General features: G+C 42.3%; 1 protein-coding gene across 1 annotated transcript in view; it reads right to left on the bottom strand.

Annotated features, from left to right (window-relative positions):
- sned1 (sushi, nidogen and EGF-like domains 1) overlaps positions 1-25,763 on the bottom strand; it is a 179,010-nt gene that overhangs the window by 79,837 nt on the left and 73,410 nt on the right. Inside the window, exons 9-12 of the mRNA XM_069896336.1 lie at positions 20,155-20,268; positions 12,210-12,335; positions 8,631-8,741; positions 1,461-1,577 (exon numbers count right to left, since the gene is read on the bottom strand). Of these exons, the coding sequence (XP_069752437.1) occupies positions 1,461-1,577; positions 8,631-8,741; positions 12,210-12,335; positions 20,155-20,268 (468 nt within the window). The remainder of the gene's footprint in view (positions 1-1,460; positions 1,578-8,630; positions 8,742-12,209; positions 12,336-20,154; positions 20,269-25,763) is intronic.

Below are 25,763 nucleotides of genomic sequence, written 5' to 3'. Positions count from 1 at the left end.
AGCAGCAGGATTAAATTGTTTATCTATGGTGCCATTACAGTAGGTTTGGCCTGAGTTAGGTATTCAGTATACGTGATAACTCATCAGATTTCCCTCAGCTGAAGTGCAGAAGAAAGTGGATAAAAGGCAGATATTTCCCTCCATCAAGAACATAGAAATGAATAAATGTATTCCATTGGAAAAAATAACATAATTTAAAAAATAAAGTCACATTATTCAAACAAATTTGGGAACCGTACATGGAACACAACAGAGAGGGCCTACCGCGGACCTCCACCCCCTAAAATGATAGAATAAGAAGAAGACGAAATGAACTGACTCAGTGTGTAAAAGTAGATGACAAAATTTTCTTGTTTATTTTCATTGTGTGATGACATTGTTTAATGGGTTTATTGTATTGTATATGTTGAACGTTTAGTGGGTAGTGAGGGGGCTGGGAAGGAGGGAGGGAAGGGACAGAGGAAAAAGGGGAGAAAATGCCACTGTGTATATTCAAAAGGGAAAGGTTTGTGTTTATTTTGGTTAATATGGTTCATAGTGTGAAAAATAAAAAAAATTAAAAAATGAACTCCAAGGTCAATATTAAGAATAATGCTTTCTGCTTCACAATCAACCAACCCCAGAGTCGTGTGTATAGTTGTATTTGATATCTCTCTCTTCCTCAAGATTAAAAGTACTAAAATATTATCGCATTTTGTACTGCATGAATTAAGTTAATTAACTTAGAGATATTGTCCATTGTTTGTCTTTTCTTAATAAATCCAGTTTCATCAAGCTTTACTATTTTTGGTACACAGACAGCCAATCTGCTTGCTCATAGTTTTGCTATTATCTGATTCCACCTGCATTGAATTCGGCCATCATTATTGAATGAAGATCTACCGGGACCAATCCCTGAAGAGGGCGCACAAAATCAGTGAACTGGTGCGGACTCGAAAGGCCAACATGGCCTGTTTCTGCTCCGTAAATGGTTATATGGTTATTTTGGACAGTTGCCTGCTGGCACTACATGGACTTTTAGACTGTGATCCTGTACTCACTTTATGAAGAGAGAGTGGGAGAAATCTTTTATTAAATGAGAACACACTCATCAACGGTTGAAGAAACACAAAAGCTGAGATCTTGAGCAAACAATGAAAAGGGGTGGGGACTCAATGGATCAGGCAGAATCCATGGAGAGGAATGCACGACGATTCGGCACAAGATCCTTGATTGAGACTAAAGTAAGGGGTGATATCAAGTAAGAGGAAAAGGTGAGGAGGGGCTAAGAGATGAGAGGAGATCGGACAAGATGAGAGAGTTGGAGGTAGAGACCTTTGGGAGGAGGGGAATAGTCAATGGTTTGTGGGCCAGAGCCCAGACACAGCAGGCAGAGAATGACTGAATAGGCAACATGACAGTATGGGAGGACGGTGGCTTAATCTGAAGTGCTTGGCAGAAAAGATGAAAATAAAACAGACCTTTCTCACAATACTGCCCACTGAAGCCTGGTGGACACTGGCAAGTATAGGAGCCATCCTGTTCTTTGCAAGTCCCTCCTCTCTGACAGGGGTCCGAGTCACAGGGGGTAGGCATCACTGTAAACAGGAAAGAGAATTTTAGTAACTCCACTGTGAATGCACTGTTAAGATTGAAGGCTACAATTTGAAGGACCAATGATATAATATCAGTGGGGTTCCTGCAACAACTTGCTCTACAAAAGATTCCACTTTAACCCCAAATTACAGGGACCAGTCTGGAACTAAGAACAATTATAACAGCAGTGCATACATATTGCAATGTGAAGGAAAATGCTCATTAGCTTTGGCTCCAAATGGCAACTCTGCCTTGAAGTTAGAATCTGTGGCACATAATCTCAGCTTCAATATGTAGCAAGTATTGAATTATATTAAATGACCGAGATTTCACAGAGACACTAAAAAAGCTTTCCTAGTTTAATTGTTATTCTTGAACCACAATCACTTTCCCAGTATAATTTACTTCACCTATGTGGAAATTGGCTTCTATGCTCTTTAAATTCTCTATTATTTTCCTATCATTTTACTGAAACACCGGGAATCATTAGTTCATTTAATCTAACAAGTTTGTTAATTTATTGAACAAAAGCTCAACACATCCATGAGCATTCTTATTCTTTTCTTCCACAAAGACATGCAGGCTCCGATATACTCAGATAGCATAAGGGGTGGCACAGTTAGCGTAGCAACGCTGTTACAGCGCCAGCGATTGGGACTGGGGTTCGAAACCACGTTGTCTGTAAGGAGTTTGTACGATCTACCCATGTCTGTCTGGGTTTTCCCTGGGGTCTCCAGTTTCCTCCCACCATTCAAAACATATTGGAGTTGTAAGTCAATTGGGTATAATTGGGTGGCATGAGCTCATAGGCCGAAAGGGCCTTTTACCTGCTACATGTCTTAAAAAAACCCACATTACAATTCTACCAGCCAATGCTCCCCAGGCCACAAGGGCTGCCTTTCATCGTGCAGCCTCAGATGAAAAGTGCTTTGTCATGGCCAGCGTGGTTAGCATAACAGTATTACAGCGCCAGCAACCATGTCAAATCAGGCTGTCTGTAAGGATTTTCTGTTTTTCCCTGTGTCTACGTAGGTTTTCTCCAGGTGCCTGGTTTCCTCTCACCCTCCAAAACGTAAAGGGTTGTAGGCTAATTGGGTGTAATTTGGCTGCATGTTTCATGGGCTGGAAGGGGCTTCTTCCATGTCGTATTGTTAAAAAAAGTATGATGGCCTTTATCCCAAGTAGCTTTCATTCTGGGCTGTCAGAGTTCATCAGTTACCATGTGCACATAAGAAACACGCTTTATCCTCCTCTAACATTCAAAAAAGTCGCTCACCTCATTTTGATTTATTTACCGTCACTGTGCTAATCTTAAAGCCTTGAGTTCTCATTATCCAGAAAAAAATGAAGTGATCTGGAATATATTCAACAATTAAACCTCAACAGCTTTCTTGTGTAAAGAATTCCAAAGATTAACTAGACTTTGAATATAGACTTTTTTTCCCCCACCTCAGTCCTAGACAGTAGAGCTCATAATTTGAAACTTTTGATATTTGCTGTGCTAGACACAGTAACCAGGGGGAAATATCTACCCTGTCACCATCCATGAGAGATTTGTATGATTTAAGAAGATCATCTCCTTTTCTTACATTTAATCCTTTTTTTTTTAAAATCACACTATGAACCATAGACCAAAATACACACAAACATTTCCTTCCTGAATATACACAGTGTCATTTTCTCCCCTTTTCCCCTCTCCCTTCCCTCCCTCCTTCACCCCCCCACCCACTCAACGTTCAACATATACGATACATTAAACCCATTAAACAATGTCATCACACAATGAAAATAAACAAGAAATTTGTGTCATCTACTTTTACATCCTGTCTTTTTCTCCTTCTGTCATTTTAGGTGGTGGAGGTCCGCGGTAGGACTTCTCTGTTGTTGTCTTGATGAGATAACTTCAACTCCAGGAATCAATCAAGTGAACTTTCTCTGCACTCCCTCCGTCATAAGTGAAGCTTGTTCGACCTGATCGACTGAGAGCAATTGAGTCCTGAAGTCAGGCATTGCCATCTGGAGGAGACTGACGGCAGTACAGTCACATGCTTATTCAATCTTCAATCTTAGGCCCCACAACAATCATTGAGCGAATCATTTTCGAAGCAACTTCAAAATGAGGATCCGTAACTATGACATCAACGTTAGATGTGTTATTGTTCACCAAGTCTTTCCTGATTATGCTGCTGTCACTTCAGTTGGAATGGCTGTGTGGTTGCCATTTACCAGAGAGAGCAACAGTGAATTGGCAAGCAGTATTGATCAGATGGAGTTCAATGATCCAGTAATGTTCTTAAATTTATTAATACTGGCCAACACGTGGTAACCTCTACTTTGAGAAAGAACCACTTGACAACTTCAAGCTCAGAAGAACATCTTTATCCAGAGCAGCAAAACCCTACATTTACAAAGAGAGGCTTGTCTTCGTCCTCTCGTTTCTCTGCACACAGCATGGCCTTCAATCTACCCAGGCTCCTCTGCCAGCGTCTCTCTGGGAAAAATCACTAGGGAACACTCTTCCACAGTAGTCTGTCTCACCAGTGGAAACTCCATGGAACTACCTGCCTCCGAGTATGATGCAAGCGCACATGGTCCTGATGTCTGCGGAAAACACGTCCATCAGTCAGCTGAACAACATAGGAGGTGGGACTCTCTCTGCTACAGAATAACCCTGGGTAGCCATTGCTGATTGTTTCGCACATAGACATTGTCATCTGGTTTTAACTATCTTTCTAGTGCACGCTGATCATGTCCCTCCTTCTGCTTTTACTGCTTTCTCTCTGCTCTTGTTGTCCAATCTTGACTTGGGACTATGCCCCATCAGCATCTCCACTGGAGTGCGTGCAGTTGTAGTCTGCGGTGTAAGGCGGTATTTAAACAAGAAACGCGAAAGCCTGATGCTAAGATCCCCTTCACTGTCTGAACTGCCCGCTCAGCCAAACCATGAGAGGCTGGGTGGAAAGGTTCGTCCGAATGTGATGAATGTCATTCTACTGTGTGAACTCACTGAACAGTTAACTGGTAAAATCGGGCCATTATCAGTGACCAGCATGTCAGGCAACTCCTGGACTGCAAACGCTTGTCTGAGTTTGTCTGTGGTTGAGTGGGCTGTAATGTTGCCCATGATGTAAGCTTCTATTCATCTAGAATGTGTATCCACCATGACTAGAAACATTTTCCCCATTAAAAGGCCAGCAAAGTCCAAATGTAGTCTAAACCAGGGGCAGCCTGACCACTTGTAGGGTGCAAAGGAGCTGCTGGTGGCATTTTCTGATTGATCTGACATTGCTGGCATGATTTTACCTTGTTCTCCAGATCCTGCTCCATTCTTGGCCACCAGACATAGGATCTTGCAAGGCTTTTCATTCGAGTCACCCCTGGATAAGTCTCATGAACCTCCTCCACAATCTTTGAATGTCTGGGGAGGCATGATGACCCTCACCCCCTCCCTCCCCCCCCCCCACCCCCACTCTCCAAAAAATGCAGCCATCCTGCAGACTCAATGTATTGTGTTTGGCATAAGGCTTCAGTTCCTCTCCTTCCACGATACTGGACCATCCTTGTAAAAGGAATCTTGACTTGAGACAGGAATGTGTCCTTCTCTGTCCCCTGCTTTATCTGAGTCGCCTTTACAAGTGTCTCTGACAGCCTCTCCAATGAAAACACTGTCTCTGGAGGCACATATATAGTATCTGGTAAAGGTAGACGATTCAGCGCATCGGGATTTGCATTATCTCACCTGTTCTGTACACTATAGTTTACTGGTAGGCTGACAATATGAGAGCCCAACGCTGTATCCTAGTTGTGGCTAGCAATGGGACACATCTGGTCTCACTGAACAGGTTCATCAGTGGCTTCTAATCTGAATAAATTGTGAATGCACATCCATAGAGGTACTTATGAAACCATTTGACCGCAAATACATGGCCAGACCTTCTTTGTCTAGCTGTGAATATCCTTTCTCAGCAGCCATTAGGGTACGTGAAGAAAAACCAATAGGCTTCTCTGAACTGTCCTCCATTACCTGTGAGGGAACCACCCCTGCTCCATAGGGCAGGTGTCACATGAAGGGGTAATCTCCTTATTTGGGTCATAGTGAACCAGCAGCTTCACTGAGTGGAGGGGTTCTTTCACATCCTTTTGAAAGCTTCCTCCTGCTCTTCACTCCATGACCATTTGGTGTTATTATGCAACAGCTCGTACAGTGGATTCAAACCTTGAGAGGCCATAATAATTCACCATGCCGAAAAATGATCCAAGTTCCATGATCCCCTTCGGCTTGGGGCCTCCTTAATAGCTCTCACTTTGTCCTCCACCAGGTTGAGCCCCTCAGCTGTGATCCTGTGTCCCAAGTAGGTCACATTCGGTGCCAGGAACACACATTTGCCATGTTTCAATTGCAGCCCAGCATCTGAGAGCCTTTTCAACACCAGTTCCAAGTTGGCCAGATGCTACACCTCCGTGGGTCCCGTGAGCAAAATATCATCCAGATACACTGCAATGTGTGGAATCCCCTGCAGCAGGGTGTCCCTTGTCCTTTGGAAAGTGGCAAGCTGGACGCCACTCTAAACACCAGGGGATTGTATTTAAATAATCCCTAATGCGTGTTAATTGTGATGTACTTAGAATCCTCATCGAGCAGCAGCTGTTGGTAAGCATGGCTAATATCCAGCTTTGTGAATAGCTTACCCCCGACAGAGTCGCCAACAGGTCATCCTCCTGTGGCAATGGGTACTCCTCCAGCGTAGACAACTGATTCACTGTAAGCTTATAGTCCCCCACAAATCTTCACCATTTTGTCTGCCTTCAAAACTGGAACAATGGGAGCTGCCCACCTTGAAAACTGGATGGATTCAAGGATGCCCAACAGCTTTAAATGCTTCAGCTGCTCCTCGACCTTGTCTTTCATGGTGTCAGCTTACAAAAATATGGTGTGACCTCAGGGGTCAACATTAAGTTTTACTGTCACACCCTTCAAACGTCACTGTTCAGCTGCATAATGTTGTCCACCGTGTGTGCATAGCTAAGTTCATGCCAGTCGAGCTGGATTTTGTGAAGCCAATCACGGCCCAAAAGACTGGGCCGCTACTGTAAACTATCACCAGCTTGGCTTCTGCCTTCTGACCCTTAGCTGAAATATCCACAGGATAGGTCCTGAGTTTGATGGTCTGATGGGATGCAGGTTGGACCCCTGAATCAATCTCAAACTTCATATCCTTGCGTCTGACAGTGACAGAATACAGTTCAGTTGGTTCCTCATCTATTTCCACTCCAAACATATTGGAAGCACATACTGCCTCTTCATCAGCTTCTTATAGGTAGTGTGTGGCTGCTAGAGCCCGTTTAGCTTTCCTCTGCACTTTTTAGCTAAATGTCCCTTTTTGCCACAACCATAGCAGACAGTGTCTTTGGATTTGCACTCATGTGCATAGTGTATCCCTCCACACCAAAAACATACCACCCACATTGCCTGTATACAAGTCTGTTTCCTGACTTGGTACACTGCTGTTGACTGTCACCCCCTCCCATGTCTTTCTGGATATCCTTGGCATTAATAGCAACCATCTTCATGCCTTGGGCAATCAATAAGGCTTTCTTGAAAGTCAGCAGTGGGATTTCCCCCAACAAGCGGCATTGTATGGTGTCATTATAAATCTATTATGGAGCATGTCGTCCAACACTGGCTTTGTAGAGCTCGTCAAAAGAATCAAAGACTTGTTGATCCAAACGAAGGCTTTTATTAGCAAAAGACAGGAGCTCTTCAAAGGTGGCCGACCAGTCCGGAATGATCTGACCTGGCTAGGGACACAACCCTTTAAGGCCCAGACAGTAGGCGTGGCTAAGCTCTCAGCCAATCGCTGTAAGCACAGTCCAGATACTGTAACTATATACACTATATACATTGGTGATAGATCTGTACTATCACAGGCTTGAAATCACAATGTTCCAATAGCTGCGGAAACTCAGCCACAACATTGGCCACAGACTGACCTGGCTTCCTGAAAAGCCTGTGAAACATAAACCGCTGGACTATCACAGAGGTTTCGGATTGTGGTGGTTCCCCACGAGTTTGACCAGTTCATCAAATGCAATCTCCTCCCCACCCCCATCCCCCCCAGTTCCTTATCAACTTGTAAGTTTTTTGCCCCGCAAGCACTCAGAATAGAGCACTTCTTAGCCTCCTCAGTAATTCCATCAGCACAGAAAGATGTATCCCAACCTTTCTTCGTACTCCTGCCAAATTCATTACCTTCCATGAATTCACCGGTAATCCTGAACCTAGCCATCCAAACGCACGGGTCCGGTTCAAAATGGGTTGACACTTCCACAAAACCATCACCAAAAATATGTGGCAACTTTTACTTTAAGAAAGAACCACTCGCCAACTTCAAGCTCAAAAGAAGAACTTCATGCAGTGTGACAAAACCATGTACACGCACGTGGACCTATACATGCACGCGCGCCTTCTTCCTTTGTTGTTTCTCCTCTGCACACAACATGGCCTTCAAGCTATGCACATTGTGTATTGTTTTTATTTACACTACCAAGAAGTGGTAATTCTGCATTGCCTGCAGAAAAAAGAATCTCAGGGTTGTATGTGATGTACTCTGAAAATAAATCTGAAATCCGAAGTTGCAGGATAGCTTGAAGTGTTAGATGCCAGCTTTAAGTGGTGAGCAGAGAAAGAGTGTGGCCACAATAATGTGGTGATTTTAATTTAGCAGAGACTTTCATAACTGCTTGTTCCTGTGACATGAACTGTATTCGTGTCTCTCACATTCTCATTAATCCCACTCCCCAGCCCCCTTAACCAATCTGAGCCCATCTCCCTCACTCTGCCAGTCATTCATCCCTTTCCCCAGCACACCACGTTTCTCGACTATTATTGCTTCAGGTCTATCACCCAGTAAATCTTTACATGCTTTGCTCCTTCAACTCCACATAATTCTGATTGAATTTCTACCGACATGGCTGCAGCCTCTTCCTCTCTATCCCCACCGGTCACAGTGCTGATCCCTCTCCGCTATTCTCTGCATATCTCGTGGACAACTCACAGTCTTTGCCGCTGGGTCCCTGTGGGCAGATGCAGCGATATGTTCCCCCGTACTCAGCACAGGAGGCACCATGTGGACACTGGTGGTGGGCACTGCAAGGCTGGAGCACTTCTGTCAACAACAAAAAGAGAAAATATTTCAGCAAACCCTTGGGCCCAGAGGTAGGACACACACACACACACACACACACACGAGAAAATATTTCAGCAAACCCTTGGGCCCAGAGGTAGGACACACACACACACACACACACACACACACACACACACACACACACACACACACACACACACACACACACACACACACACACACACACACACACACACACACACACACACACACACAGAGCACCTGGAGTGGGACGTCCAGTGGTGGAGACGATACAGCATGAACTCCAGAGATGACACTCCTCAGAGGGCAGTGAATCTCTGGAACGTGGTGGAGGCCAAATTACTTGATCTATTGCAAAGTGGACAGATAATTATTTGAAAGCTCGAGGAAATGAAGGGTGCAGAAAACTAGCAAAGAAAGAGAGTTGAAGCTGGCACAGGTCAGCTTTGAACATATTGAATAGAGGGGTTGGCTTGAGGATGCAGGGGTTCTTCTACTGAAAAGCAGGCAGGAAGTAGATGAGAGGTATGGTGTGGGCCCACAATGATCAGCACTGATGCTTTTGCTAATAATTTACCTTGGTGATTTAGAAACAAAAACAGGCCAGACTGGCCTGGGTGTATTGATCACTGAGGTAGGCAGATAGCAATTAACTAAAGATGTTGATTAACTCGCAAAATTGTTATATAACTAGAACATGTTAGTAAGATTTCAAAATTATATTCTACAGAAAAATTGCTAAACATCATTCAGAAAATGAGATATTTAAATTTGCTCAATCAAAGATTTCAGATCTCCATTGAAACATCACATAAAGTAACACAATAAAAAGAGAAAACGTGTGCTCGCAGGACAAACAACTTCCATGGAAACAGAAATAGAGCAAATGATTCAGGTCACAGACACCTTGTCAAAATGACTAGCAGAGGCTTAGTCTGACAATTGGTTTAAATTTTTAAAAACATTTAGACATACAGCTCGGTAACAGGCCATTTCAGCACATGAGTCTGTTCTGTCCAATTTATACCCCATTAAGCTACACCCCTGATATGTTTTGAATGGTGGGAGAAAACCCTAAAGAAAACCCATGCAGACACGGGGAGAAAGACAGTGCGTGATTCGAATCCTGGTCCGGTCCCGATCGCTGGCACTGTAAAGGCGCTGGGCTAGCCGCTACAACAACAGCGCCACCAGGAATCAGAGTTCAACCAGAAGCTTGATTTCTGATTCCTTTTCCACAAATGCAGGTTCTACTTGCCAGAGTGTGTTTGAGGGGAACATTCAGGAGAACTTTATCGACTCAGAGTTTAGTGAGAACGTGGAATGAGCTGCCAGCAGAAGTGGTAGTCATGAGTTCAATTCTCACATTTAAGAGAAGGTTAGATAGGTATATGGTTGGGAGGGGTATGGAGGGCTATGGTCCAGGTGCAGGTTGATGGTTCAGGGTGAAATAAATAATTGGCTTCGACAAAATGGGCTGAAGGGCTTGTTTCTGTTCTTTTGTGTTCAATGGTTCGTAAGACAATAATGTACGTTACAAGTTTTTAAACAACAAATTTGAGAGACAGGTTTGTTTCTATGTCATAAACTATAATTACGTCATGGAGAACGGTGTCCCGTTCTGTTCACATACAACAAAAGAACTGGCAATGGTGTATTTAAACATTTATAAAGGTAGTGCGACAAGTATTATGTAAGAACAAAGAAGAAAAGGCTCCTTTGAAAACACAAGGCCAAATATGTGATGTTATGGAGGTGCTTCAGGTTCAGGGAGATTTTGAGGGAGGGAGAAACTATTTCCATTTGTACTATTTCACACTGGAAAGTTTAGGTGAATGAAATAGATCTATTTAAGGGGGAGCTGGATTAGCATACGATGAGAAAGGAATGAAGGTGTATTAGGATTGGAAGGATGTTTAAGTGGAGCCTGTACAGAAATTGTGGAGCTTATATGGGCAGTAGGAAACAAGAAAATAATATTAAGTTTTATTAGTAGCGGTAATTTGCAAATTTAATTTGATAGTTTTTAGAGAAAGAAGCTTCGACTACATAACTCTAAAAGGAATTAAACCATTTAAATCATGTTTGCTTATGAATCTGCTTGAGCAAATGTGAACACACATCATTGTGCACTGCTGCTCAATCCTCCAACCCGGAGATGTCTTTAGTTTGATTTCCAGGGATTGCCATTGAAGTGGATGAATCTAGAGCTGTGATTGGTTGACAGATAGCAAGCAGTAGGAATGCCTGAATGTGGTTAGAGGTTCCAGGTAAAAGTAAGATCATAAACAGATTCTGAAGGGGAGAGGGGTGGTGGTGGTGGTGGTGGAGAGGGGGTGGGGTTGTGTGCTGTAGAAAAAGAGAAGGGATGAGAAGACAGAGATGCAAGAAACAAGACATCAGAGTGGAGTTAGGCCATTTGGCCATTTGAGCCTTACACTCCACTCCATCATGACTGTTTCAAGAATGGATGCTTCTGAACAGAGAAGCTAAAGCTGGGCAGCATCTATGGGTAGAAATAGTCAGTCAGTGTTTCCAGTAGAGACCATTATCAAGACACACATTTTGCTTTTGTTATGTTCTTTGATCTAGCCTGGTGCAACCCAGGAACATTGCAATAGATGTGCAATTTCTGCAATATTAACACTTTAGAAAAGTGTCAGATGTAGGATAATTTCAACCGACAGAGCTCTCTATAATGTTTTGGGCAAAGAAATGGTGCTTTCAAAGAATGAATGAAGTTTATTTTCATTTGCTTTATGGACAGCTGCAATGGAAGGATCATAGAGTTTGGGTAGAGAAGAAATGTGTGGCAGGCATTGCAGACAGAGAAATGGTTGGGATACGGACTTTGAATCAAGAGTATATGATGAACACAGAGGTTGAAGTTCTGTTTATGCAAAGGGACTGAAATAAGAATGGGACGAAGAAAGCACTAGTTAAATTTAAATTTTAAATGTAGATGTACAGCATGGTAACAGGCCCTTTCGGTCCATGAGCCCGTGCCGCCCAATTACACACAATTAATCTACACCCAACGAACACCAAGAACAGACAGGGTAAGAAACGTAGGAACAACAAAGGATGCACCCTGGGGATGGAATGAAGTGGACAATGCCTAACTGGAAGAGTGAGGACACAAAGTGAAATCTTCACCAGGCCTGGAGAAATTACTCAGAGGCAGAATGGATATTTGAGAATGACAAATTGGAAGGGAATTGGAAATGCTCAGGCAAGGTGCCATGTTGCAGGAATAGAAATCATACCAAACTGGGAATGGGAAGACATAACAAAGATGTTGACTGAGATGAAGTCTGAAACACACTGGTGACTCAAAGTTTACTCTGAAGAGGTGCAATGTCAAGATCCACACCATGCACTGCAGAAATAACTGAAGCTACAGTTCATCAACGTCCATCCCAAGCTGCTCACAGATCACACGACTTCTACAAAAGGTTTACATACCATTCTCACAGTCACTGCCTGTAAATCCCTCAGGACAGTTGCACAGGTAACTCCCTTCAGTCTCGTTGCACCTTCCCCCATTTAGACATGGGTTTGGCTGACACACGCTCAAAATCACAGGCTCACCTTTGGATAAACCAAAGTCACATATCAGGATCCTCCATTTAAATCCAAACCCATCTGTGATATTCCAGCTGGCGGGGTTAAGTGGGCATTCTTCTAAATTTCAAACATAGGCATTTTGATAATATAATCCGTGAACATAGTGCCACTTATTCCACATCATCAATGCTCACAGTTCCACCTTAGTGAACCCATGAGATACTTGAGAGGCTATGACACAGGCACCAGAAGCTTGGGGACCTGTGACAGAAGGATGACTCCACCGTCTCTCGGACTCGGAGAGAACAGATTTTTATTTAGAGTAAAAACAAAATGGGCCCTTCAGCCCACCATGTCCACACTAATCCTCTTTGCTGACATTAGGACCATTTCCTTCCATGACATGCCTATTTTAACATGTGATTAAATGCCTCTTCTATATAGCAACTGCATCTAATTCCAATGCCTCCTCTGGCAGCAAATTTGTGACACTCCCTGACCTTGAGGCAGCCTTTAAAACCCTTGCCTCTCACCTTAAACTTCTGCCCTCCAGTTTTTGTCATCTCTACCACGGAAGAAAAAGATACATTTTATTCATATCCAGTGTAGTTAAAGGGCCAGATCACCCTTGCAATTCATTGCAGTAGCAAGGCTGGACACAACCGCTATAGAGTATAGAAATATACAGCATAGTACTGGCCCCTCTGTAACAAACTAATAATCTACTCAAACTGCCTAGAATTTCCCTACTGCATAGCCCTCCCAATTTTCTCAGTCCCATGTACCAATCTAATAGTTTCTTAAAAGATCCTATTGTCCCTGCTTCCACCATTATTGTCAGCAACACATTCCATGCACCCACCACTCTCTTGTGAAGCAAGTCCCTCTTACATCCCCCTTGTAGTATCACCCAAGAACCTTCATACTACCCACCCCCCCCCCCAGGTGTTAGACATTTCAGCCCTGGGAAAAAGCCTCTGCCCATCAATGACTGTCTTCATCTCATGCACCTCTATCAAGACACCCTCATCATCTGAAAATACCACATTCACACAACTTATCCTCTTAAGATGTGGTCTCCAATCCAGGCCACATCCTTGTAAATCTCCCCTGTACCTTAGAACCATAGAACATCACACCACAAAAACAGGCCCTTTCAACCCTTCTAGTCTGGGCTGAACCTTTTTTTTTGCCTAATCCCACTGACTTGCACCAAGTCCATAGCCCTGTCCAAATTCTTAAATGTTAAAATTGAGCCCGCATTCACCATCTCAGCTGGCAGCTCATTCCACTCTCGGTATGAAGAGGTTCCCCCTAAACTTTGTTCCCTTTCACTCATAAACCATGTCCTGTTTTGTATCCCACCTACCCTCAGTGGAAAAGGACCATCTACATTTACTCTGTCCATCCTTCTCATAATTTTAAATAACTCTATCAAATCTCCCTTTGTTCTTCTACACTCCAGGGAATAAAGTCCTAACCTGTTTAACCTTTCCCTATAACTCAGTTCCTGAAGTGCAGACAACATCCTAGTAAATCTTCTCAGCATTCTTTCTATTTTGTTTTTTTTAAAATCTTTCCTCTAGTTAAGTGATCAAAATTGCACACAAATCTGATCTCACTAATGTTTTATACAACTTTACCATAAAATCCCAACTCCTGTACTCAATACTTTGATTTATGAAGGCCAATATGCCAAAAACTCTCTTTACAACCCTATCAACCTGTGACACTATTTTCAGAGAATTATGTATCTGCATTTCCAGGTCCCTCTGTTCTACCATTTACCATGTATATCCTTTCATGGCCTGTCCTTCCAAAATGTAACACCTTACATTTTCATTGGGTGGTCTGCATTAAATTCCATCTGCCATTTTTCAGCCAATTATTCCAGCCGGTCCAGATCCCTCTGCAAGATTTGAAAACCTTCTTCACTGTCCACAACACCTCAAATCTTAGTGTCATCTGCAAACTTGCTGATCCAATTTACCACATTATCATCCAGATCACTGATATAGATGACAAACAACAATGGTCCCAGCACCAATCTTTGAGGCACACCATTAGTCACAGGCCTCCAGTCTGAGAAGCAATCTTCCGCCACAACTCTCTGGCTTCTCCTGTCCAGCCATTGTCGAATTCAGTTCACTACTTCACCATGAATACCAGGTATCTGAACCTTTCAGACTAACCTCCCATGTGGGACCTTTTCAAAAGCCTTACTAAAGTCCATGTAGACAACATCCACAGCCATTCCTTCATCAACTTTCCTGGTAAGCTCCCTGAAGATTGGTTAAGTATGTCCTTCCATGCACAAACCCATGTCAATTATCCCTAATCAGTGTCTGGCTATCCAAATAATTGTATATCCATTCTCTTAGAACACCTTCCAATAATTTACCTACTACTGACATCAGGTTCACTGACCAATTTTGCCCCTTTAATATCCTTTTGCTTTTTAATATACCTGTAGAAACCCTTAGGGTTTTCCTTCACATTGTTGGCCAAAGCCACCTCGTGTCTCCTTTTAGCCTCCTGGTTTCTTTCTTGAGGTTGTTCCTGCACTTTTATACACCTCAAGAACCTCATTTTCTTCATGTTGCCTAAACTTGTTATACACCTCTCTTTTCTTCCGAACCAGATCGAAAACTAAGGTTCCCTATCCCTGCTAACCTTGTCATTCTTCTTTGGCTTGGCTTCGCGGACGAAGATTTATGGAGGGGTAATGTCCACGTCAGCTGCAGGCTCGTTTGTGGCTGACAAGACACGGTTGCAGCGGTTGCAAGGGAAAATTGGTTGGTTGGGTTTGGGAGTTGGGTTTTTCCTCCTTTGTCTTTTGTCAGTGAAGTGGGCTCTGCGGTCTTCTTCAAAGGAGGTTGCTGCCCGCCGAACTGTGAGGTGCCAAGGTGCACGGTTTGAGGTGATATCAGCCCACTGGCGGTGGTCAATGTGGCAGGCACCAAGAGATTTCTTTAGGCAGTCCTTGTACCTCTTCTTTGGTGCACCTCTGTCTCGGTGGCCAGTGGAGAGCTCGCCATATAACACGATCTTGGGAAGGCGATGGTCCTCCATTCTGGAGACGTGACCTACCCAGCGCAGTTTGATCTTCAGCAGCATGGATTCGATGCTGTCGGCCTCTGCCATCTCGAGTACTTCGATGTTAGGGATGAAGTCGCTCCAATGAATGTTGAGGATGGAGCAGAGGCAACGCTGGCGGAAGCGTTCTAGGAGCCGTAGGTGATGCCGGTAGAGGACCCATGATTCGGAGCCGAACAGGAGTGTGGGTATGACAACAGCTCTGTATACGCTAATCTTTGTGAGGTTTTTCAGTTGGTTGTTTTTCCAGACTCTTTTGTGTAGTCTTCCAAAGACGATATTTGCCTTGGCGAGTCTGTTGTCTATCTCGTTGTTGATCCTTGTATCCAATGAAATGGTGCAGCCGAGATAGGTAAACTGGTTGACCGTTTTGAGTTTTGTGTGCCCGATGGAGATGTGGGGCGGCTGATAGTCATAGTGGGGAGCTGGCTGATGGAGGACCTCAGTTTTCTTCAGGCTGACTTCCAGGCCAAACATTTTGGCAGTTTCCGCAAAAAAGGACGTCAAGCGCTGAAGAGTTGGCTCTGAATGGGCAACTAAAGTGGCATCGTCTGAAAAGAGTAGTTCACGGACAAGTTGCTCTTGTGTCTTGGTGTGAGCTTGCAGGCGCCTCAGATTGAAGAGACTGCCATCCGTGCGGTACCGGATGTAAACAGTGTCTTCATTGTTGAGGTCTTTCATGGCTTGTTTCAGCATCATGCTGAAGAAGATTGAAGAGGGTTGGTGCGAGAACGCAGCCTTGCTTCACGCCATTGTTAATGGAGAAGGGTTCAGAGAGCTCATTGCTGTATCTGACCCAACCTTGTTGCTTTTCGTGCAGTTGGATAACCATGTTGCGGAACTTTGGGGGGCATCCGAGGCGCTCTAGTGTTTGCCAAAGCCCTTTCCTGCTCACGGTGTCGAAGGCTTTGGTGAGATCAACAAAGGTGATGTAGAGTCCTTTGTTTTGTTCTCTGCACTTTTCTTGGAGCTGTCTGAGGGCAAAGACCATGTCAGTAGTTCCTCTGTTTGCGCGAAAGCCACACTGTGATTCTGGGAGAACATTTTCGGCAACACTAGGTATTATTCTATTAAGGAGAATCCTAGCGAAGATTTTGCCTGCAATGGAGAGCAGCGTGATTCCCCTGTAGTTTGAGCAGTCTGATTTCTCGCCTTTGTTTTTGTACAGGGTGATGATGATGGCATCACGAAGGTCCTGAGGCAGCTTTCCTTGGTTCCAGCAGAGCTTGAAAAACTCATGCAGTTTGGCATGCAGAGTTTTGCCGCCAGCCTTCCAGACCTCTGGGTGGATTCCATCCATACCTGCTGCTTTGCCACTTTTCCGTTGTTCAATTGCCTTATATGTCTCTTCCCGGGTGAGGACCTCATTCAGCTCTAGCCTTAAGGGCTGTTGAGGGAGCTGGAGCAGGGCAGATTCTTGGACTGAGCGGTTGGCACTGAAAAGAGATTGGAAGTGTTCTGACCATCGGTTGAGGATGGAGATCTTGTCGCTGAGGAGGACTTTGCCATCTGAGCTGCGCAGCGGGCTTTGAACTTGGGGTGAGGGGCCGTACACAGCTTTTAGAGCCTTGTAAAAACCCCTGAAGTCGCCAATGTCCGTGCTGAGCTGGGTTTTTTTTGGCAAGGCTAGTCCACCACTCATTTTGAATCTCCCGGAGTTTGCGCTGAAGATGGCTGTGTGCTTGACGGAAGGCTAGTTTCTTCTCTGGCCAGGAAGGCTTTGCAAGGTGTGCCTGGTGAGCAGATCGCTTCTTTGCCAGCAGCTCCTAGATTTCCTGGTTGTTTTCGTCGAACCAGTCCTTGTTTTTCCTGGAGGAGAAGCCTAGTACCTCTTCAGTGGATTGCAGTATGGTAGTCTTCAGCTGATCCCAGAGGGTTTCAGGGGATGAGTCCGTGAGGCGGATTGCATCCTCGAGCTTTGTTTTGATCTTTAATCATGAGAGAAACATACAAATTCTGTACTCTTAAAATTTCACAATTTGAAGGTCCTCCACTTACCTCGCACATCCTTCCCTGAAAAGTACTTATCCCAATCCCCATCTTTTCTCATTTCCTCAAAATTAGCCTTTCTCAGATTTAGAATCTCAACCTGAGGCCCAGATCCATCCTTCTCCATAATTAACTTTAAAGTAATGGCATTATGATCACTAGATGCAAAATGTTCCCCTACACATACTTCTGTCACCTGATCCGTCTCGTTCCCTAAAGGGAGATCCTGTATTACACTCTCTCTATATTGGTTTAGAAAACTTTCTTGAACACATTTGATGAACTCTAAGCCACCCAGCCCTTTTACATTATAGGAGTCCCAGTCAATATATGGAAAATTTAAATCCCCTACTATTACAATTTCCTGTTTCCTGCAGCTGTCTGCCATCTCTCTACAGATTTACTCCTCCAATTGTCATTGGGTGGTCTATAATACAATCCCATGAGTCTCAGCTTTCCCGTTCCTCAGCTCCACCCATATTGCTTCATTCGACAAGTCTTTTGGTCTGACCTGCCTGAGCACAGCTGTGATATTTTCCCTGACAACCAATGCCACTCCTCCACCTTTCATTCATCACTCCTTCCCCCCCGCCCCGTTCTATCGTATCTAAAGAAATGGAAAACCTGAACAGTGAGCAAACAAGTTTCATGAATGCCCACAATGACATAATTCCATGTGGCAATCCACAATCTAATTTCCTCTGCCTTTCCTGCAATACTCCTTGTATTGAAATAGATGAACTTTGGAAAATTTCCACCCCACGTACGGCCCATTGACTCCTAATGGTGCATGCAATTTTCACATCATCTTTTCCCTCATTTACTCCTCTATGTGCTCTGGCCCCATCCTCCTGCAAATCTAGTTTAAACCCACTAGCAAACCTTCCCGCAAGGATATTAGTCCCCTTCCAGTTCAGGTGCGAACTGTCCTGTTGAAGCAGGTCCCACCTTCCCTAGAAGAGAACCCAATGATCTAGAGACCTGAAGCTCTCCCTCCTGCGCCAGGTCTTTGGCCACGTGTTAAGCTGCGTTATTTGCAACCTCACCAGTATGTTATCTATAGTGTCCACATCTTCCCTGTAATGAAGTGACCCATACCGAACACTATATTCCGTTCTCCCTCCATACCTGACCCTGTGGTGTTTCAGCTCGAGGGAGACCAAAGTCAGATCTCTGCGCACACTGAACATTGACTCCTTTTTTCATTAATTGTTTCTCACAAATAAAATACTTTTCACTTTTAACTCAATCAAAAAGAACACTGTGAAAAATATCATACAATTTTGTTTTTTGACTCCTTGAAAACTGCAGTTTGGCCCTCAATTTAACAAAAAAGAAATACACCGTCTTCCTTCGCATCTTCCTCTGAAAAATCATCAACTTCTGCAGATTTTTATTAAAATATACACCTGATGGGCAAGATCCAAGATAAGAGTTTGCAATCTCTATTCAAATGTGTACTTTGGTAGCAAACTGACATGAGGAAAGTACCAAAATTATTTTCCCAATCACTTAACAGTCAACATTGGAAATGCCCACAAGTCATTTTCCTTCCGCTTCAAGAAAAGCAGAAGATTTTGCTGCCCCCTTGCTCACTTCATGTTGAACCTCACGAAACCCTAGTGCAGTGAGTTGAAACATGCAGACTCCACAAGCCAAGAGCACTCATGGAGAACAATCTTTGGAAACAATGGCAGTGCAGGAACGGACTGAGTGCCCGGTGACAGTTTCACTGCCCCCCCCACCCCCCAGATGATCCACCCAACACTACCCTCAAGGAAGAAGCCCCTCTTCCATCTGTTGAAGACTTTTCTTTCTCATTTGCTTCCCTGCTTTTCTGATTCCCCATTCAACCATAATGCAATTACCTGGAGCTGTCTGTTTTTTGGGTTTTCATCTTATTAATTTAAGCTCCTCCCATGTCATTTTCCAATATATAATTATTTTTAATGGAATTAGGTTAGAAATATTTTTAAGATCTTAAAGATGTGAGCAGGGGAGGTGAACAAAATGAATGAATGAAATTATTTTTCCGGTGACTGTTAGAACATAGAACATTGCAGGCCCTTTACTCCTCTGTAAACCTACTCCGCAGCAATCTAATTCCCCCCACCACCACCTCACATCCAGAAGCCACTGTTTTCTTACACCCATGTGCCTTTCCAAGAGTCTTTTGTTCCAGCCTCTAAAACCACCCCTGGCAATGCATTCCAGGGAGCAACCACTTTAGCTCATTACTGTGTTCAATTGTGTACCTCCTAAAAGCCTGATGGAAATTGACCTAAAGGCTTCATGTTCTATAATGCCCTGGACTGTTAGTATAGGAAGAAAGCTGGGGCAAGGAGAATGCATCAAGCTCTGTCGTGAGAGTCTATCAAGGTTAATATTAAGTAAAATCAGATTTTCAGTTGACGTAGGGCTTCTACAGAGCTGCTGACAATTCAGAGAGCGGCTGTTGCGAGGACTTACTGCCAGTGGTGCTCTGATGTCAGGGCCAAAGCAAGCTTTTCCCAATTCAAGTGACCATCTAACCCAGCAGATGGTGCTGTGTTACAGGCTGCTGATGAAGCAACCTACTCAGAACACTGCTGCCTTCTTAAAAGAAGCAGACGTTCAGGCAGAGGGTGCTCCAGTACCAACCATCATCTGCTGCCCAGTGAAGAACCTGAACTTGTAGATATTGGCTGCAGGTTTCACCAGCAATGAGCTTCACTGACTTGGTTTACTGATCTGGGTCAGAGATGGCCCCACCTCTTACCTGTCTCGCAGTGTTTCCCTGTGAATGACGGGGGACACAGACAGGTGTAATTAGCAACCAAGTCAATGCACTCTCCTCCATTCAGGCATGGGCTGGAACCACACTCATCCGTTTCTAGAGAAGAAATCACAGTGTAAGGATCCACATCTTATCAATAGAACCCACAAGACACTGAATTTCACAATACATTCCAAACTTTTGTACCCACTTTTATACCATTAGAATGTCTGGAAGGAAAAGTCACATTTCAAACAGCAAATGTAAACAGGTCTCATACTCAATGATGGGTCAATTAAACTCATTGGTTGCGTTGCTCGGGGGAAATGGCAGAAACCTTGCTTATTTCCACAGAGCAACATTCTTTCCTCCAAAGATCCCAGGAGAGACACAAACGGTTTAAAATAATCTTGAGCTTCCACTAAACTATCTTGTTGAACATTCTTAATGTCGGTCTTGAAGACAGAGTGCAGCTCCCTTTAATGCAACAATATTTAACAACTTAACTGGGAGTAAAGAGCAAAATTCCGGTTCACTAAGCTCTCCAGAGTCAGGGGTACGGCAACAGTTCAGCCTAAACCCAAAGCAACACTGGACCCTTTAGTTCTTCCCCAATGTAATACTCAAACCTTTGTTTTAACAGAAAATAGATTCTCAACAATACCTCTCCCAGTACAGTTCTTCTCTTTTCCTACATATAAAACTCAACAAAAGAATCAGAGCTAGGAACTGTTGTCCAGCTGAAATGTAAAAGCTTGAAAGCTTTCTTTGAAAGGCTGGAGTGGATGACTGAAATATGGCAAAACTTAAATCAACGGGTAGGAAAACACTAAACATGTGAGTAGGAAAATAAATGGTAAATGACCAGTTGTCAAAAAAAAGAACTGATGAACATTTATATAAGAAAATGAGAAGGGGGGGGGGGTAGGGTTGAGTGAGAGAAATTTCAGTAACAACAATTCATCTTCACTGCATATGATGCAAAATGGCCAAACAATTTCCCTATAACACGCAAAGGTGCTGGAGAAGCTCAGCAAGTCACGCAGCATCCACAGGAAGTAAAGGGCTACCAACATTTTGGGTTTGGGTCCTTCATCAGGAATAGATCAATTTGCCTGTCTGTCCTTCAAGAACCAACTTTTGGTCCATTACTGACTCTTCTGTTCACTTTCCAGTGGATCCGAAGCCACAGAGGATGTCTCTAGGGAAATCCAAAGAAAGGTCGACCTCCCCAAAGCAGAGATCGGCACAAGATGGCGCCGACGCAATTGTCCTGGCAGTGGGCCAAGACATCCGCAGATGCGATGTGGTCTGCACAACCGTGGGTGGTGAGTTGCGCGGGGCTGATGCAGGGCACGAGCAGGGGAGAGCGATCAGCAGTGTGCTGGTGCGCAGCGACGCGCCATCTGACGCCCGCTACCGCACGACAGACCCTCTGGGCATGCGCACAACCTCCCACTTCCATGAAGTCCTGGACAAGTTCAGAGCTGCAGGGGGACCTGCTCCACGTCACACTGATGAGGTCGGCCCGACATGGACTGGGGTCCAAACCCGTAGCAGGGCCGCCTGGGAAGAAGTTTTAGTACCTGAGGAGGAGGAAGAAAAACATCTAGAATATTTAGATGAAGATGATCAAAAACTTTTATTGATGGCAGCAGAAGCAATCGAGGGTAGGCCCAGAACTACAAAAATGGTTTCTCCTTTTAAATCAGTTACTTCACCTGTTTTAACAAGCTCCTTGCCAGGACCTAATGTGGTTACTATGTTTGAGGAGTTATCAAAGCAAAATGAAAATATTATGGCCTATATGACTACTAGTTTTTATAATATAGATGAACAATTTGCTGAAGTAAAGGGGAAAATGTCTGATTATGTGTGGAGAAATTGCATCTATGAAAGTGGATCTCAATAAGCATTTAACAGCAGTTGATGAAGAATAAGAGAAATTTAAGAATGAAGATAGAGTGGATCAAATTGAAGAACCATTTACAGGACGGGATACTCAGAAGAATGCCTTTTTGCAAAAAATTGATTCAATGGAAAACCAAAGTTGACAGATTAATGTTAAAATAGTTGGACTTTCGGAAGTTATTGAAGGACTGGATCCCACAAAATTTTAATGGATTCCAGAAATACTGGGGATTGAATCATTTCCAGATGGTTTGGAATGGATAGAGCTCACCGAGCATTAAGAAGGAAGCCTTTTCCGGGGCAAACTCCAAGAGCACTTTTAATTAGGTGTTAATGATATCAAGATCGAGAGACGATTTTATGTCTTGGGGTACAGAAACCCCTGTGTTGCTTAGAACCCAATAATGGTTCAGGGTAGACAAGATTTTTTTTATGCAGACCTAAGTTAAGAAGTTATACAGAGGCGTAAGAAGTTCAATCCAGCTAAGGCAGTGTTGTGGAAGCAAGGCATTTAGATATCCAGCAGTGTTCAAAGTGTTTTATGAGCAATATCAATTTCAATTTTTTGAGAAAGCTCAGGATGCGTTAACTTTTGCTAATTCTTTGCCAGATAATAAGCTGAGCCATGATTTGTCAATGAAGCCTTTGGTGAACATTCTCAAGACTAAGAACGAGAATGGGAATGGGACAAAAAAGCTGAAAACTGGTTGAAGTGGCAGAAGATACTCAAACTCAGTTTGGACAACAAGATGATTGGCTGTATTTTTTTTTGAAGTTCTGTTTGGGGAGAGGTAGATGACCCTGCTAAATTCGAAGTCATCTGCCACTGGTGGTATTGACCACACCTGGTCAAATGAGGAGAGTACTGCTTTGCAGTTTTTTTGGGGGGTTTTGTTTTTCTTTCTGTGTATTTTAAGTTTTGTATTTTTAATTTTGTTTTATTATCTGTAGATTTGTTAAGCTTTTTTTTAAGGAGCTTCAATTTAGTGTAAAGGTTGGCTGTATTGGGTGCCATTCTATAGGGAACAATGAATAACCTAAATTTTGAGACATTTAATGTTAAAGGGCTAAATCATCCGATAAAACAGAAATGTATATTGGACTATAGGTGGATATTGCATTTTTACAAGAAACTCATTTGACAGAGAAAGAATATTGGAAATTGAAATGAGACTGTGTTGGTCATGTGGTGACATCTTCTTTTAATTCGAAAGCAATTTTGATACATAAAAAAGCCCCTTTTATTTTGGAATCTTTTTCTGCCAATGCTGGTAGAGTGCTGAAGATTAATTGTAAAATATTTTCAGAAATTTGGACCTTGATGAATGTTTATGCACCAAATGATGATAATGAAGAATTTGTTATGGATACATTTCTGAATTTGAATCAATCGAATGAGAATATTTTGGTAGGAGGGGATTTCAATTGTTGTTTGGATCCATTGTTGGATAAATTTCGAAAAACTGTGAAGAAAACCAAATGGCTAAAAGAATAGCTAAATTGATGAGAGACTTAAATTTGATGGAAATATGGATTTTTCTTTTTACTCTGCCTGATATAATTTGTTTTCTAGAATCGATCTATTTTTCGTATCAGCTCAACTGTAGGGTAAATTTATTCATGCTGAGTACAAGAGTAGAATATTGTCTAGCCATTCGCTAGTGTTAGTTTCATGTATTGACTCTTAGGTGGTAGAAACTACTTATCATTGGAGATTCAATGAAATGTTGTTAAAGAAACCTGAATTTGTTAAGTATATAAGAGATCAAAATGAATGAGGGTTCGGTACAGAGTAAATTGATTTTATGGGATGTTTTTAAGGCATATTTAAGGGGTCAGATCATTAGCTATACAGCAAGAGTGAAAAAAACTGTACTTGGTAGAGAGTCAACATTTGGAAAAATAGCAGTGTTAGAGAAGAAATTTCTTTCAGAAGAGTTCAACTGAGATACAATTTATCTAAATTAAAAATCGGTTATAATACTTTGCAAATTTATAATTATGAAAAAATAATTCAATGATCGAAGCAATCTTACTATGAATTAGGAGAGAGAGCGCATAATGTTTTAGCTTGGCACTTGAAGACTGAACAGGTATCCAGAGCGATTGATGGAATTAGGAAAAATTCAGAGATTACATATAAACTGCAAGAAATTAATGAGGAGTATTTTTTACATTTTATCAAAATTTATATACTTCTGAGGGTACTCAAGATATGGATCAGATTGAGTCTTTTTTATCCAATTTAAATTTACCATTTTTAAACGAGATGGATATTAGGGACTTAGATAGTCTATTTACTGATTTGGAACTTAAGGGAGCACTGCAATCTATGCCTAATGGGAAATCTCCTGGAGAGGACAGATTTGCAACAAAGTTATCTAAAAAATTTCATGATTTGTTATTTCCTGTATATACAGAAGTAATGAAACAAGCAACAGAAACAGGTTCATTTCCAGAGTCTTTTTCAAGGGCATTGATAACTGTTATTCCAAAGAAGGACAGGGATCCTTTAAAAGTGGCTTCATAGAGACCAATATCTTTATTGATGTGGATTATAAGATTGTGGCAAAGGTATTAGCTAATGGATTGGCTAATTTTTTTTAACCAAAATTAGTACATGTGGATCAAGCAGGATTTATTAAAGGTAGGTATTCAGCCGACAATATTACTAAATTGATTACAATAATTAATGCTTCAAAATGACAGATTAATCAGCCGATCATGTTAGCGTTAGATGCAGAAAAAGCTTTTAACCATGTTGAGTGGAATTTTTTTATTTAAGGTGTTAGAAAGATTTAAATTTGGACCACTTTTTACTGGTTAGGTTAAAGCTTTATTCACTAATCCCTCTGCAAGAGTGATGACAAATCAACAGATTTCATCAACATTTAATTTGTCCAGATCAACCAGTCAGGGTCGCCCACTCTAACCAGCTTTATTTGCTCTAGTAATAGAACCTCTGACTCAAGCGATAAGACAAGATTTCAATATTAAGGGAATTACAATAGGTGAACAAGAGTATAAGATTAACGTGTTTGCAGATGATGTGTTGATATATTTATCTCATTCTAAAAACATTTTAGAACCATTACAAAATTTGTTGAATCAATATGGGACAATTTCAAGTTATAAAGCATATTGAGATAAAAGTGAGATATTACCTATATCAGATGAAGATTGTAGACAAATCACTAAATTTAGATGGTCTAATAAAATTAAATACTTAGGGGTCATAGTGAATAAAGAATATCAAGATTTATATAGTTTAAATTATAAGATAAAAGTTGATTTACATAGATGGGAAGATTTACCATTAACTTTAATTGGACGAGTTAATTGCATTAAAATTAATATATATCCCCATATACAATACCTCTTTCAGTCATTCCAAGTGCAGTATCGAAGAAATTTTTTAAGGAATTAAATAATTCATTTGTTTTTGTGGTAAGGTAAATCGTCAAAGGTCTCTATGCAAAAATTAACAAAAATTAGGTGGACATCAATGACCACAGTTTCAAAATTATGATGAGGTGGAACAATTAAAATTTCTTAATAGATTGTTTGATATTGATCAACTACGTATGTGGGCAAAGATTGAATTGGGTGGGGGGGGGGGGTAAGGGGTTTCTTTTTTATTTGATTGTTGTTATTTGTATGTTTAACGTTTTGTAAAATCTTTAAATAAAATTTTCAAAAAG

Source organism: Narcine bancroftii, chromosome 9, assembly GCF_036971445.1.
Source record: "Narcine bancroftii isolate sNarBan1 chromosome 9, sNarBan1.hap1, whole genome shotgun sequence".
NCBI lineage: Eukaryota > Metazoa > Chordata > Chondrichthyes > Torpediniformes > Narcinidae > Narcine > Narcine bancroftii.
This window is presented reverse-complemented; position numbering and strand designations above follow the sequence as displayed.